Source organism: Colossoma macropomum, unplaced genomic scaffold, assembly GCF_904425465.1.
Source record: "Colossoma macropomum unplaced genomic scaffold, Colossoma_macropomum, whole genome shotgun sequence".
Lineage (NCBI taxonomy): Eukaryota > Metazoa > Chordata > Actinopteri > Characiformes > Serrasalmidae > Colossoma > Colossoma macropomum.
In genome coordinates, this window is record NW_023494807.1 from 28,339,950 (window position 1) to 28,352,659 (window position 12,710).

General features: G+C 41.6%; 1 protein-coding gene across 1 annotated transcript; it reads left to right on the forward strand.

Moving 5' to 3' along the window:
- The first annotated feature begins 728 nt into the window (after positions 1-728).
- mb21d2 (Mab-21 domain containing 2) lies at positions 729-11,773 on the forward strand. The gene is made up of 2 exons (XM_036555909.1): positions 729-999; positions 9,482-11,773. The coding sequence occupies exons 1-2, from the start codon at positions 753-755 to the stop codon at positions 10,750-10,752; spliced, it is 1,518 nt and encodes a 505-aa protein (XP_036411802.1). The 5' UTR covers positions 729-752; the 3' UTR covers positions 10,753-11,773.
- Positions 11,774-12,710: the final 937 nt, after the last annotated feature.

Sequence of the window (12,710 nt, forward strand, 5' to 3'; positions counted from 1 at the left end):
TTAAAATTATTTAACTGGGAATCATTTTTGCCATTTTAAATTTTCAAATTGGGTCCCACTATTTGTCATTTATATATTTATATATGGTTGTTTACACAAACATAACATAATGTATACATCTTGTAAACAAGTATACAAGTGTACACGTGTAATGGTATACAAGTTCAGGCATCCCTATTCAAATCACTCATTTATTTATTTTTTAAACAGGCTGCTTTTGTTCCTGTGCCATTATTATATATGATATGTGATGTATAATATGTGATGTATGATATATGTAAATGAGATCTGTCCTGATTGACTGCCCTCATTCAAAAAGCAGCAGAGGCTGAAACCCTCCTTATAACTTCAGCGTGGGTGGGCGGGGTCAAAATATGCTTTGTTGTGAAATGTTCTCTCTAGATAACACACTTCTAAATAGTCTAATGTACACACACGTGTGTGTGTGTGTGTGTGTGTGTGTGTATTTATCAAGTCAATAAATAAACAGAAAGAATGTGTATTTATTTAAAAGAGTTGCTGGTGTTTTCTATGTTTGCTGCATGTGGATTAAGGCACGACATCACGGATCAGCGCTTCATCACAACACCACCTGCTAACTGAGGAGGAGGAGGAGGAGGAGGAAGGCAGGAGAAACGCTGTAGGCCGGTGGAGGGAGGGAAGGAGGGAAGGAGGGAAGGAGGGAGGGAGGAGCTGCTGCTGCTGCTGCCGTGTGTGTATGAGAGAGAGCCTGTATGAGTGTGTGGTGAAAGATGGCGGCCCCTGCCCTGAGCAGCAGGGCTGGATCTGTCAGCAGCCTGGGCAGCAGCCCCACCGCGACCCCCAGCAGCAGCGTGTCCAGGCCGGTCTGCTCTCCGGAGCTGGACTTCAGGTCCGGCTCGAGGATGGACGAGCTGAACCGGCTCATCCAGGAATTCAGCAAACACGACCAGCGCGAGTACGACGACCAGAGGGCTCTGGAGATCCACACGGCCAAGGATTTCATCTTCTCCATGCTGGGTGAGGACAGACAGCCACCGCACACCGCCTTTAGCTCGCTTTCTCTCTGCTGTTGGTCAGCGTTAGGGTCAGTGTGGCGAGGCTGAGCTCAGACCAGCCCTTACATGCTTTTAAATGCAGCCCTGGTTCACGAAGCTTAAGTCACCTTCTTGTTCGAATTTTCCCGTTCCACCTTAAATGGTGCAGCAGTTACATTCTGGCGCCTCACCATTTAAGGTGGAACGGGGAAATTCGAACAACAAGCTGGCGAATGGGAAGCCCACTTAAGCCTCGTTCCTGGTTGAGGTTCTCTGACTGCCATGGACCACAGAACCCATTTGTATGTTACGTGTTTGTTTGTTTGTTGTGCTTTGACCCCTTTCTCGGACCTAGATCCAAAAAATATACATTTTAATTCCACACTCAGATGAGTGCATGCTCTTAATCCGTTGCTGGAGGGGATCAAAATGATTACTGCCACATGTTGGATTGAATTTCTCTACCCCCCACCCCCCAGCCCACCCACTGTCTCTCAATGAGACAAGTCAAGCCTTTGTCATCATATTAATGCAGACTAGCTTTGATAAAGGTCAGTACCATGGACAGAGACCTGATATAGGCAAAATACTCATACCTTGTTTCTCAAGCTGGCCTGACTCACATAGTCTTAAAGGGCCCATATCCTAAATTTTCACCCCCCCATTTATAACATTTGTGTACTGAAGACACATTTTTGCATGACCGTTTTCCAACCTCTCTTTACACCAGCAGGTTAAACATATCGCTGTTGTTGGAACAAAACCTCGTATCTCCAAAATGGTAACTTTACAGGAGAAGGAAAAAACATACTCTACTTTTAATGTAACCAGACTTTTTTCCAAGTCATTTTGGGTCATTTCTGTTGGTCCATTCATCATGAAATTTACGCACAATGTAAAGAGCAACGACAACTTTCAAATTATGTCAAAAACTGAAAAACAACAAAAATGGAGATATGAGGTTTTGTTTCGACAGCAGCGATATGTCTGTTGCTGTGCCTTTAAGACTGATATATAAATGACCTCTGCTCTTATTGGCTGCCCTTGTTCAAAAAGCAGCCTGTGCTGAAACACTCCTTAGAACTTCAAAGTGGGTCTAAACTCCTGGCTGTAGGGCTGAATAGGCGGATATATGCAAATCTGTTGCGACATCACAAAACCAGTTCATTCAAAACAGGCCCGGTTTCCGTATCGTCCCTGTTGGAACAAAAGTTTGTACCATTTTTGCTGTTTTTTCATCATTTGAAGCCGGCAGATGATGCACTGTGCCAGAATTTCAATGAATGGACTAATTTAAATGCTCCAGAATGACTCGAGTGTGTTGTTACATTAACTTACAGTGAAAGTTAAAGGGCCTGTATCATAGAAAACAATATTTCTTCTTATGAAAAAAAAAGATATTGAAATAATACGTAAATATTGTTAAAATGTTTCAATACATACTGTTCACTATCCAGTCCACTAAGCTGCAAATCAGCCCATTTTGAACTTAGTGTTTCTGTGATGTTAAAAGAACTCATCTACATATGTCCACCTTTTCGGCCTACAGGAGTTCAACTCCACCCATTGACACTGAAGTTATATGGAGTGTTTTAGCCTGGATTTTGTATGAGGTACAGTACAGTACAAGGCAGCCAATCAGAACAGACCATGGTTTTGTATATCAGTCTTAAAGACACAGTAGCAAGAACAGCCTGTTTAATTCTAAGGGGTAAAAAGAGGTTGGAAAATGGTTGTCTAAAAATGAATTATGACACTTTTTTGTACATATAAGTGGACATTATAAGTTGGGAAAAATAAAATATAAGAGAAATATAAGACTTGGGCCCTTTAAGTGAGAAAAATTCAGCTTTCCATAGCATGTGCTCTTTAATATCCAAGTCTGGTGCTCTGACCTGAGGAAATATTTGGTAATGCATTACATGTCAGAAGCGGATACAGTATATAGAAGTGGTATAAATTAGGGCTGAACGATTTGGGAACATATCTAATTGTGACTAATATTGCGACTGCGATTTAAGTTGCGATTGTTTTCTATAAATTAAGGTCCCAGGCCTGTTTTTTTTTATTTTTGCCCAGAAGACCAGACAATCCAACTTTTCTGGCTTGAGGCTAGACTCCTGAATGTAGTGTGCCAGTAAGTTGTGGTTGTGATGTCATAACACATGGAGGTTTGGTTGCTTCTGATTGGTCTAATTTATCTACAGGCAGTTCACAATCTCTGTGTTATTAGGTTAAATTTCCATACTTAAAACTGATAATGTAGGCTATAATTTGAAAATGCCCATTAAATTGCTATTTTGATATAAAAAACGATTGAACTTTCAGCCTTAGTATAAATACAGTAAGCACTTTGCTGAAGACTGTGTTTAATCTTTGGCCACACCTCTTGTTCATCTGAGAGTGTCAGTTTCAGCAGGATTTGTGTGAGACTTGGGTGTGATTTATACTCCCACAAGACCTGTGCCTGCTGTCGGTAATTAATTGGATGGAAAGGTTTACGACTCTTGGAGAGCACTGGGGACAGAATGAATATTAATGCAGCTACAAGGCAAAGGTTAGTGCTGCAGCACTGGTTAGCAACAAAGGATAATGTGAATGTTAGGTTAACCAGTTTCGAGCAGAGCTGAATGTAAGAGAGATGCTTTGTATTTTTACAGCACTGGGAGCTTTTTTTCCTAAATCCTACTGACAACCTACCTGTTTCAGAATCTATGAATTCGAGGTTGTTTTAGGTCTTTATAATGTATATATCATGCCTGTCAACCTCATACCTATGAAATGGCAACTTTAAATAACTTTAAATGGCCCATATACTACATTCACTGTCCAAAAAAAAGAAGTATCACCAAAATAGTAAGTTTACAGGAGAAGACAAAAACACTGTTACCTTTTAATGTAAGTCAATGAAAAGAGATTTTATTCCAAGTGATTTTAGAGCATTTCTATTGGTCCATTCATCTTGAAATTTGTACACAACGTAAAGGACAGCTGGTGTGTAGAAATAATGTAGATAAATAAAAATCGACAAAAATGGAGATACATGGTTTTCTATGGACAGAGGCGATATCCTTCATTTTTTCCACTTATGACGTTTGTGTGGATTCATGTGCCAAAAATGATTGTTCATTTCTACATGACCATCTTCCCACCTCTCTTTATCCCTTAGAATTAAACAGACATCCCTTAGAATTAGCAGAAACATTTTTGTTACTGTGCCTTTAAGACTGATATGTATGCAAAGGTTTGGGTGCTCTGGTCAAATTATGTGTTATGTTGAATCTTTTAAGTGAAAAGTTTCACACTTCTGCACAATTTAATGCACAATTACTGTTTAATTGCTGAATTGAACGTAAACAAAAAAGAAAACATAAAATGTGGCCTGTGCAAAAGTTATAGCACATCTCATATTTTATGTTTTATTTTATCCAATGTGTTAAAATCAGTAAATAAATAAAAAGTGGACAATAAAATTAGCAGAAAAAGTCATATTTTAAGTTCCCTGTAGAAGATGTGTTGACGTATTTTCATTTAGAAAATCAGCTAAATGTGTAATTAGTCCAGGGGTGTTCAGACCTTTACATATGACCGTTTGTAAATGACCACTGTTCTGACTGGCTGCCCTCATGCAGGGCTAAACTGCTGTAGACTGAATTGGCAGATATATGTAACTGTGTGACGTCACAAAAACAGCCAGATAAATGAGGCTGTCTTGCTACTTAGTTTCTGTATCGCTACTGTCGGAAGAAAACCTTGTATCTCGAAAATGGTAACTTTACAGGAGAAGGAAAAAACCTACTTTATTTTTAATGTAAGTCAATGGAACCAGAATTTTTTCCAAGTCATTTTGGGTCATTTCGTTTGGTCCATTCATCATGAAATTTACACACAATGAAAAGGGCAACAGGCATTTTCAAATTATGTTAAAAACTGAAAAACGACAAAAATGGAGATACAAGGTTTTCTTCTGACAACAGTGATATACAGACTGGCAAGTGAGCAGTGTGTTTTAAAACGTTTCACAATGTTTACATATTTTCAAAGTGAGAAAAGTGCAGTTTTCCATGATATGGACCCTTTAATTGGCATAAATGGTGAAAAACAAAAAAATGTTCTAACAGTGATGACATGTACATCATTTAAAGAACCCGTTTTGCACTGGCCACAAGCAGTGAGCACACATAACCAGAGTTTTGTGACCACTGACACTTTTACTGGAGTGGCTATTTTCAGTGGCAACTCAATAGGCCTGTCCGGTGTTTTTGGTCCAGTCAGGAGGGAGTGTGACAGCACTGAGCCATCTGTGGGAACCCCATGTCCACTGAGGCATGAGTGATCTACAGCTCTCTGTCGCAGACACAGACAGACGCTGTTCTCACACTCTCAATCTCTGCCATTCACTACGGCCCAATTCAGGCAACACGCACGCTGATTGGCCGCCAGTGTATGTGTATGCAAATCAAAGAGACTGAACAAAAGTGACACTGGCTGTTTTTGAAGCTTTCAGTCTCTGTCGTGGAGAGAAAGAGTGAGCGAAGGGCCTGTAGGGGGGAGGAGTGGCATCTGAATAATAGAGGTTTTTTGCCAAGTGAGCTCCGTGTTTAAAGGCACAAGTTTGTGGGAACATTTAATGAAGAAAGAGGAGGAATTCTTACTTTAATTGACAGACGCTTCTTGTATAATCGTGTGTAAAGGGTCTGTGCAGGGGCATGAACCTGCAACTTGCCACATTCTGCAACAACTGAAAGCTCTACTAAAGGCCTCACTGTCCCGGGGTAGAGTTTAGTAACTTAGTAGCATCTTATGCTCATAATATCTCAGAAATAGTTTCACTGGAACAGCCTGGGAATGTATTGCTCTATTGCATCCACAGTACTTCCCTATGTATGTGACATATTAGCAGGATGAACAATATGACCTGCCCCAGAGAACTGTAGCATGTACTGTATACTGGACACTACAGCTGCACAAAATGCTGTATGTCTATTTGTAACAATTTTGGATTCAACAAGATTTTGAAAAAATAACAGCTGACATGCAATGAACAATACACTTTTTTGTCTCTAATAAATGTGGTATTAATTGTAAGACGGCGTTGATCATTCTTGTATGTGTGAAGCCCATAAACACCATTTTTAAACACAGTCTGTAATGCGTTTTGGAACAAACTCCTTCATACACACCCCTGTACAGTAGTTGTACATTAAATGCGGAGAAGTGTGTTCTCTGCAGAGGATGTGTTAAATCAACAAAGCAGGGGTGCCCAAACAATTTTGTCTGTATATATATATATATATGTATATGTGTATATATGTGTGTGTGCGTGCGTGTGTATATGTTTTTTTATATATATATATATATATATATATATATATATATATAATGTATGTGTGTATATGTGTATGTATGTGTGTATGTATATCACTGTTGTCGGAAGAAAACTTTGTATCTCCAAAATGGTGACTTTACAGGAGAAGGAAAAAAACATACTTTACTTTTAATGTAAGTTAGTAGAACCAGAATTTTTGTCCTAGTTATTTTGAGCCGTTTCTTTTGGTCCATTCGTCATGAAATTTACACACAATATGAAGAGCAACAGGTATAAAACTGAAAAACGTCAAAAATTTAGATACAAGGTTATATATTTATCTATACATATACACCGATCAGGCATAACATTATGACCACCTCCTTGTTTCTGCACTCATTGTCCATTTTATCAGCTCCACTTACTATATAGGTGCACTTTGTAGTTCTACAGTTACAGACTGTAGTCCATCTGTTTCTCTGCATACTTTGTTAGCCCCCTTTTACCCTGTTCTTCAGTGGTCAGGACCCCCATGGACCCTCACAGAGCAGGTACTATTTGGGTGGTGGATCATTCTCAGCACTGCAGTAACACTGACTGGTGGTGGTGGTATGTTAGTGTGTGTTGTGCTGGTACGAGTGGATCAGACACAGCAGTGCTGCTGGAGTTTTTAAACACTGTGTCCACTCCCTGTCCACTCTATTAGACACTCCTACCTTGTCAGTCCACCTTGTAGATGTAAAGTCAGAAACGATAGCTCATCTGCTGCTGCACAGGACGCTGTTGGCTGGATATTTTTGGTTGGTGGGCTATTGTCAGTCCAGCAGTGACACTGAGGTGTTTAAAAACTCCAGCAGCACTGCTGTGTCTGATCCACTCATCTCGCTGTTGTCGGATCAAAACCTCATATCTCCAGAATGCAAAATAAGAACTTTACAGGAGGAGGAAAAAACATACTCTACTTTTAATGTAAGTCAGTGGAGTTTCGGTGTAACATACATACACCACACACACACACACACACACACACATTATATATATATAAAATGTTTGTGTGTTTCTGTATGTGTGTATGTGTATGTATGTTACACCGAAGCTCCGCTGATTTTCTCCTCTCTCTCAGAGATGAAAGCTCAGTGCTGTCTATCTGATAAATAATGATTTTCGTGGTCTACCAGGTCCTGCAGGTTTGTTAGGAGTCTCATTTTGTTCAAATGTTTTAGGACTTTTTTGAACTTCAGTTTTGGAAACACCTGTTTTTTTCCCCTTTGACTTTCTCCTTTCTTCAGCTGGATTATTTTATATCCAGTCTTCTCAGAAATGTCTGCTTCAGTCATTTTAGATGCACACAAGAGGAATTTGCAAGGTGATTACAGGAACTGTGTAGTTGGCATTGTACAGTTAGGGTGCAGTTCTACTTTTACCCTATAGAGGGGGTACTGGGAACTCTCACTTGCTTTACTTCAGTGTGTTCTAGATCAGTTCTGTTTTCTATGTAAATATATATAATAATATAAATGATGCCTTGCATCAGAGTACAGTTTGCACTTAATATTTCAGTAATCTGCCTGTCAGTTACCTTTCATTTACTTGTGCGATATCAGGACTGATCCTACAATAATATTGACTAATGGTTGTGGACCAAGGCTTGAAATCAAGCCATGCATTAACACCGCATCAATCCTCGTTACCACCCAAGTGCTGCATAGGTGGAACATCAGCGCTCTGCTTTTGTGGGTGGAAAGTTGGAGGACAGAGAGGAGAGAAAGTGAAGACAAGAAATGGAATAGCAGGGTGAGGTCTATTAATGGACTGTGCCACTGTTAGCGAACTCCAAGGGCATTGTGCCCAACCGTCTCATCCGGAAAACAGCCATAAATATTTGAGAGCATCCCCGTGCCCAGTGGAGTGGCAGGTGAAAGCCCAGTGTGGTGAAGGCCATGCTGTTTAAAAACCATTAAGCATGCGTAATCACATTATGCTCCTTGCCATGTCCACACTCAGCAATAACAGCAGAGCTTCCTACTTTATCGCTAAGCATCTGTATTTGTGTACTTGTGCAGACGGTATACACATCCTTTTCCCTGCAAACAACTGTAGAGGACTTCAGGTTCCTCCCTTATTGATCGACTGCCTTTTCCCAGCACTGGTGTTCTCTTTCAGGTCCTCCTATTGATCCACAGGAAACAGACGCCAGAGATAGTGCTATACTCTTTGCAGGATAGTGGTAGGACTTTAGTCATGTGACAGGAAGTATGCACAGAATGGGTGGATTGGTGTACAGTGAGAGTGAACTGATTAGTGATGCACCGAAATGAAAATTCCTGGCTGAAACCAAAGTTCAGGAGACACTGGGAGCGAAAACCTCCAATAAAAAAAACAGTTTACATGTCGGCGCTGTCCAAAGAAAAACAGGTATCTCCAAAATAGTAACTTTACAGGAGAGGGCAAAAATGTTCTTTACTTTCAGTGCAAGTTAATGAAAAGAGATTTAATTCTAAGCAATTTTGGATCAGTTCTATTGGTCCAATCATCATGAAATTTTCAGACAACGTAAAGGACAGCTGCTGAGTTCAAATGATGCAGAAAAGTAAAAATCGCAAAAAATGGAGACACGTTTTTCATTGGACAGTGATGATATGCATACTAAAATTCTTACAGTATGTAGGCTAGAGTATGTGCCATGAAATCAAATGTCCTTGACAACAGAGAGGTAATGAATTACATAGCTACATGCTAGCGAGACTTTCCTATTGCTTCTGTTGTTTTGCTGCGGGATGTTGTATCAAACAAGTCACTGGGTGTTGTACCCCCTCTTGATACTTGAACAGTGACTGCAAGTTCCTTGTCTGATGTCCCTCGTAGAAACCGTGAAATAGTTCCACACAGCCACATTTTTACTGTTGATCTGCTATCGCTCAAACTGTTTGAACATCTCTGTAGTGACCAGTGCAGGAGAGTGAAGGAAACAAACAGCGTTTTCAGTTGCTGTTTCTCATTTTTATTACCTGTTAAAATTATTTGTAAGGTCTTAGATTTTGACACGTTACGAAAATGTCTGGTGGACGATATTTCAGTGCATCCTTAGTTTTGATGTCTGTTGTCAATGCTAACCTATTATTGCCTATCTTTCTCTTTGTCCTACTTGTCCATTCAGGTATGGTGCAGAAGCTTGACCAGAAGTTGCCTGTTGCCAACGAGTACTTGCTCTTGTCGGGGGGAGTTAGAGATGGCGTTGTGGACATGGATCTGGATGAGCTGGGAGTATACAATCGTGGTTCTGACTATGACATGGCCTTCACCCTGCTGGTCCCTGCTCTGAAGCTGCATGACCGTAACCAGCCAGTCACGTTAGACATGCGTCACTCGGCACTTGGGCACTCCTGGCTAAGCTTGCGCCTGTTTGACGAAGGCACCATCGCTCGCTGGAGGGACTGCTGCACGCTGGCTGACCACCTCAATGGAACCACCAACTACTTCTTCTCTCCCACTCTGGTGGCTGATTGGTTCCAGGAGGCAGTTGCACTAGTGCTGGCCGAGGTTCAGCGCAAGCCACAGCGGGGTACCCCAAGGGTCGAGCGCGTGGAGCGCCACAGCACCATACTCTCCATGATTCTGGGAGTGGGCAGCAGTCGCATGCTCTACGACATCGTACCGGTCGTGTCGTTCAAAGGTTGGCCAGCAGTTGCCCAAAGCTGGTTGATGGAGAACCACTTCTGGGATGGGAAGATCACGGAGGAAGAGGTGATCAGTGGCTTCTACCTCCTTCCTGCTTGCTCATCTTCCGGTCGAAGGGAGAACGAGTGGCGTCTTTCCTTTGCCCGTAGCGAGGTTCAGCTGAAGAAGTGCATCTCTCCAGGCCTCATGCAAGCATTCCAAGCCTGTAAGGCCATTATCGTCAAGTTGCTAGGTCAGCCCTCTTCTGTCAGCCCCTACCACTTGCGCAGCATCATGCTATGGGCTTGTGATCGCCTGCCAGCGAGTTACCTTGCGCAAGAGGACTTTGCTGCCCACTTCTTGCTGGGTCTCATTGATGACCTGCAGCACTGCCTGGTCAACAAGACCTGCCCCAACTATTTCATCCCACAGTGCAACATGTTGGAGCACCTATGCGACGAGACCGCCATGTTCCACGCCCGCAAACTTGCCCTGGTGCGTTCTGATCCGGCCGAGCATTTGCGCTCCACCATCGAGCAGGCCAAGGCTGCCAACCGCCTCACACAAGAGATGCAACGACGTGGGAGTTCTTCCGGACTTCCCTCGCCACAAACAGACCCCTCTTCCGCAGACCACCAGCAGCCTGATGACCGGCTCGCCAAGAAGCTCCAACAGCTCGTCACTGAGAACCCAGGCAAGTCCATCTCTGTGTTCATCAACCCAGACGATGTATCACGACCACACTTCCGCATCGATGACAAGTTTTTCTGAGAAGTCCTTCACCCCGTATGCCTAAGGAGCCTTTGGAAGACTGTACTGTACGAAACGGAAAGCTAAACCTGCCCATTACACTGAGCTGCTGAGAGGCTGTGCTCCAGTGCTGTAGAATGTCCTTTGGGAGAGACTGAGTGAAAGTGGGGTAGGAACCAAGTCTTTTTCTGGGGGTAGAGAACACTTAGCAGTTTTTGGGTAGCTATACTTGGACATGCAGAAGTGCTGTGCACAGCCGAGTGCATTCTATATGAAGACGGCTTCTTTTTTGCAGTGAATTGCTGCAGCGTCTGGAAACATGGTACGTCCTCGATGATTGTGAATTCTGAACAGCACTGAAAACTAACACTAGAATCAGAAGGTTTTCCTGTGTTTGTCCTAGATAACACTTCAAATGCTTTTCATCACGTCTTTGTGTTTCTTTTATCTATAAACAATGTACAAAAAAAAAACAACTTTTTCTGTAGTGAGACAATGACATGTCAAAGAAAGCCAAAACCTTTTATATCTGGCTAATGGATAACACTCAAATATTCTTAAGTGCAATTATTGAAACGTACAGTTATACCCAGTTAGAGCAAGATGCTTTTATATTAGCTGAGTTGTGTTTTCTCCAACTGAAAGAACATGTGTGGTAGGATTGTTTCCACTTTGAGATTTGTCTTCTGTATGAGGCCACATGCTGCTGCTATCGGGAATGAATGGAAATCCAATCGTATTGGTTCAAATTGCTGCTTATAGCTACCACTAGCCACTGTAAAGCCATCATATCAAAAAGAGCCATTGATCCAAAATAATTTTAATATGGCATTCGTCATTTACATCGAACCTTCAAGAGAAATTCCCCTTCACCTGTGTTGTATCGTCTGTAAATAAAGAATTGTGTATGTATTTGAAATTGTGTGGGGAAGGCATTGTTTGTCTATTAATTTTGCACAAGAACAGCTGTTGTATGCGGTTTCTCACAACATTCAAGAAAGGTTAAAGAGGAATTCCATCCCTTTTTCAAAATTTCTGCATAATTAATTAGTTAAGAAAGAAATAAAGTAATTCAGAGTGGTTTGTTGTTAAGCATTCCAATCCACACCCTGATAGGAAGAGGATAGTGGACCACTGGTCCACTGGCATTTTTGCTCAGCGTTTTCTGGACGGCCCACCGGTGGTTAAGCAGAGTATTAGACGAGTCCTCTTATCATCACTCATTTTCCGTTCACAGTCCAGTTTGCTTATTTTTTTCTTTCCTCATTTTTTTCGTTATGCTTTGTAAATTAGTTTAGTAAATAATTTTAATCTAGTACAGCATCAGCAACATTTTCAATAAAATAATTTTATATTAGGCCTAGTCATTATTTTTTTCTCTTTTAGGTGTTTGTAATATTAGGTTAATTATTATTATTATTATTGAGTGACCCTTATTAGGCCCACAACGGGGACATTTTACCTCTGCATTTTAACCCATCCATGCAGTGAAACACCACATAGTAGTACACTAGTAAACACACACTAGGGGGCAGTGAGCACACTTGCCCGGAGCGGTGGGCAGCCTTATCCGCAGCGCCTGGGGAGCAGTTTGGGGTTAGGTGCCTCTCTCAAGGACACTTTAGTCACGTACTGTCGGCTCAGGGGATCGAACCAGCGACCTTCCGGTCACAAGGCTGGTTCCCTGACCTCCAGCCGATGACTGCCCCTAATATTTGTCTTAGTTAATTTTATAAAATAAAAGTCTGTGTGCATTTAAAATCTGTTTGAGCAGATTAAAAATGAGGTAGAGCTTGTTAGCAGGACAGTAATCTGGGTGGTCCAAGAGTGGACCGGAATTGGCAAACAATCAGCAGGGTGCTGACGTTATCAAGCCAGCAGACTGATATATGCTACTATCAAACATCACAATTAAATTTTTACAGGTGTTTCCCCTCTTGTATACTACTGTAGGACATTTATGAAGAAAATGATCTGAC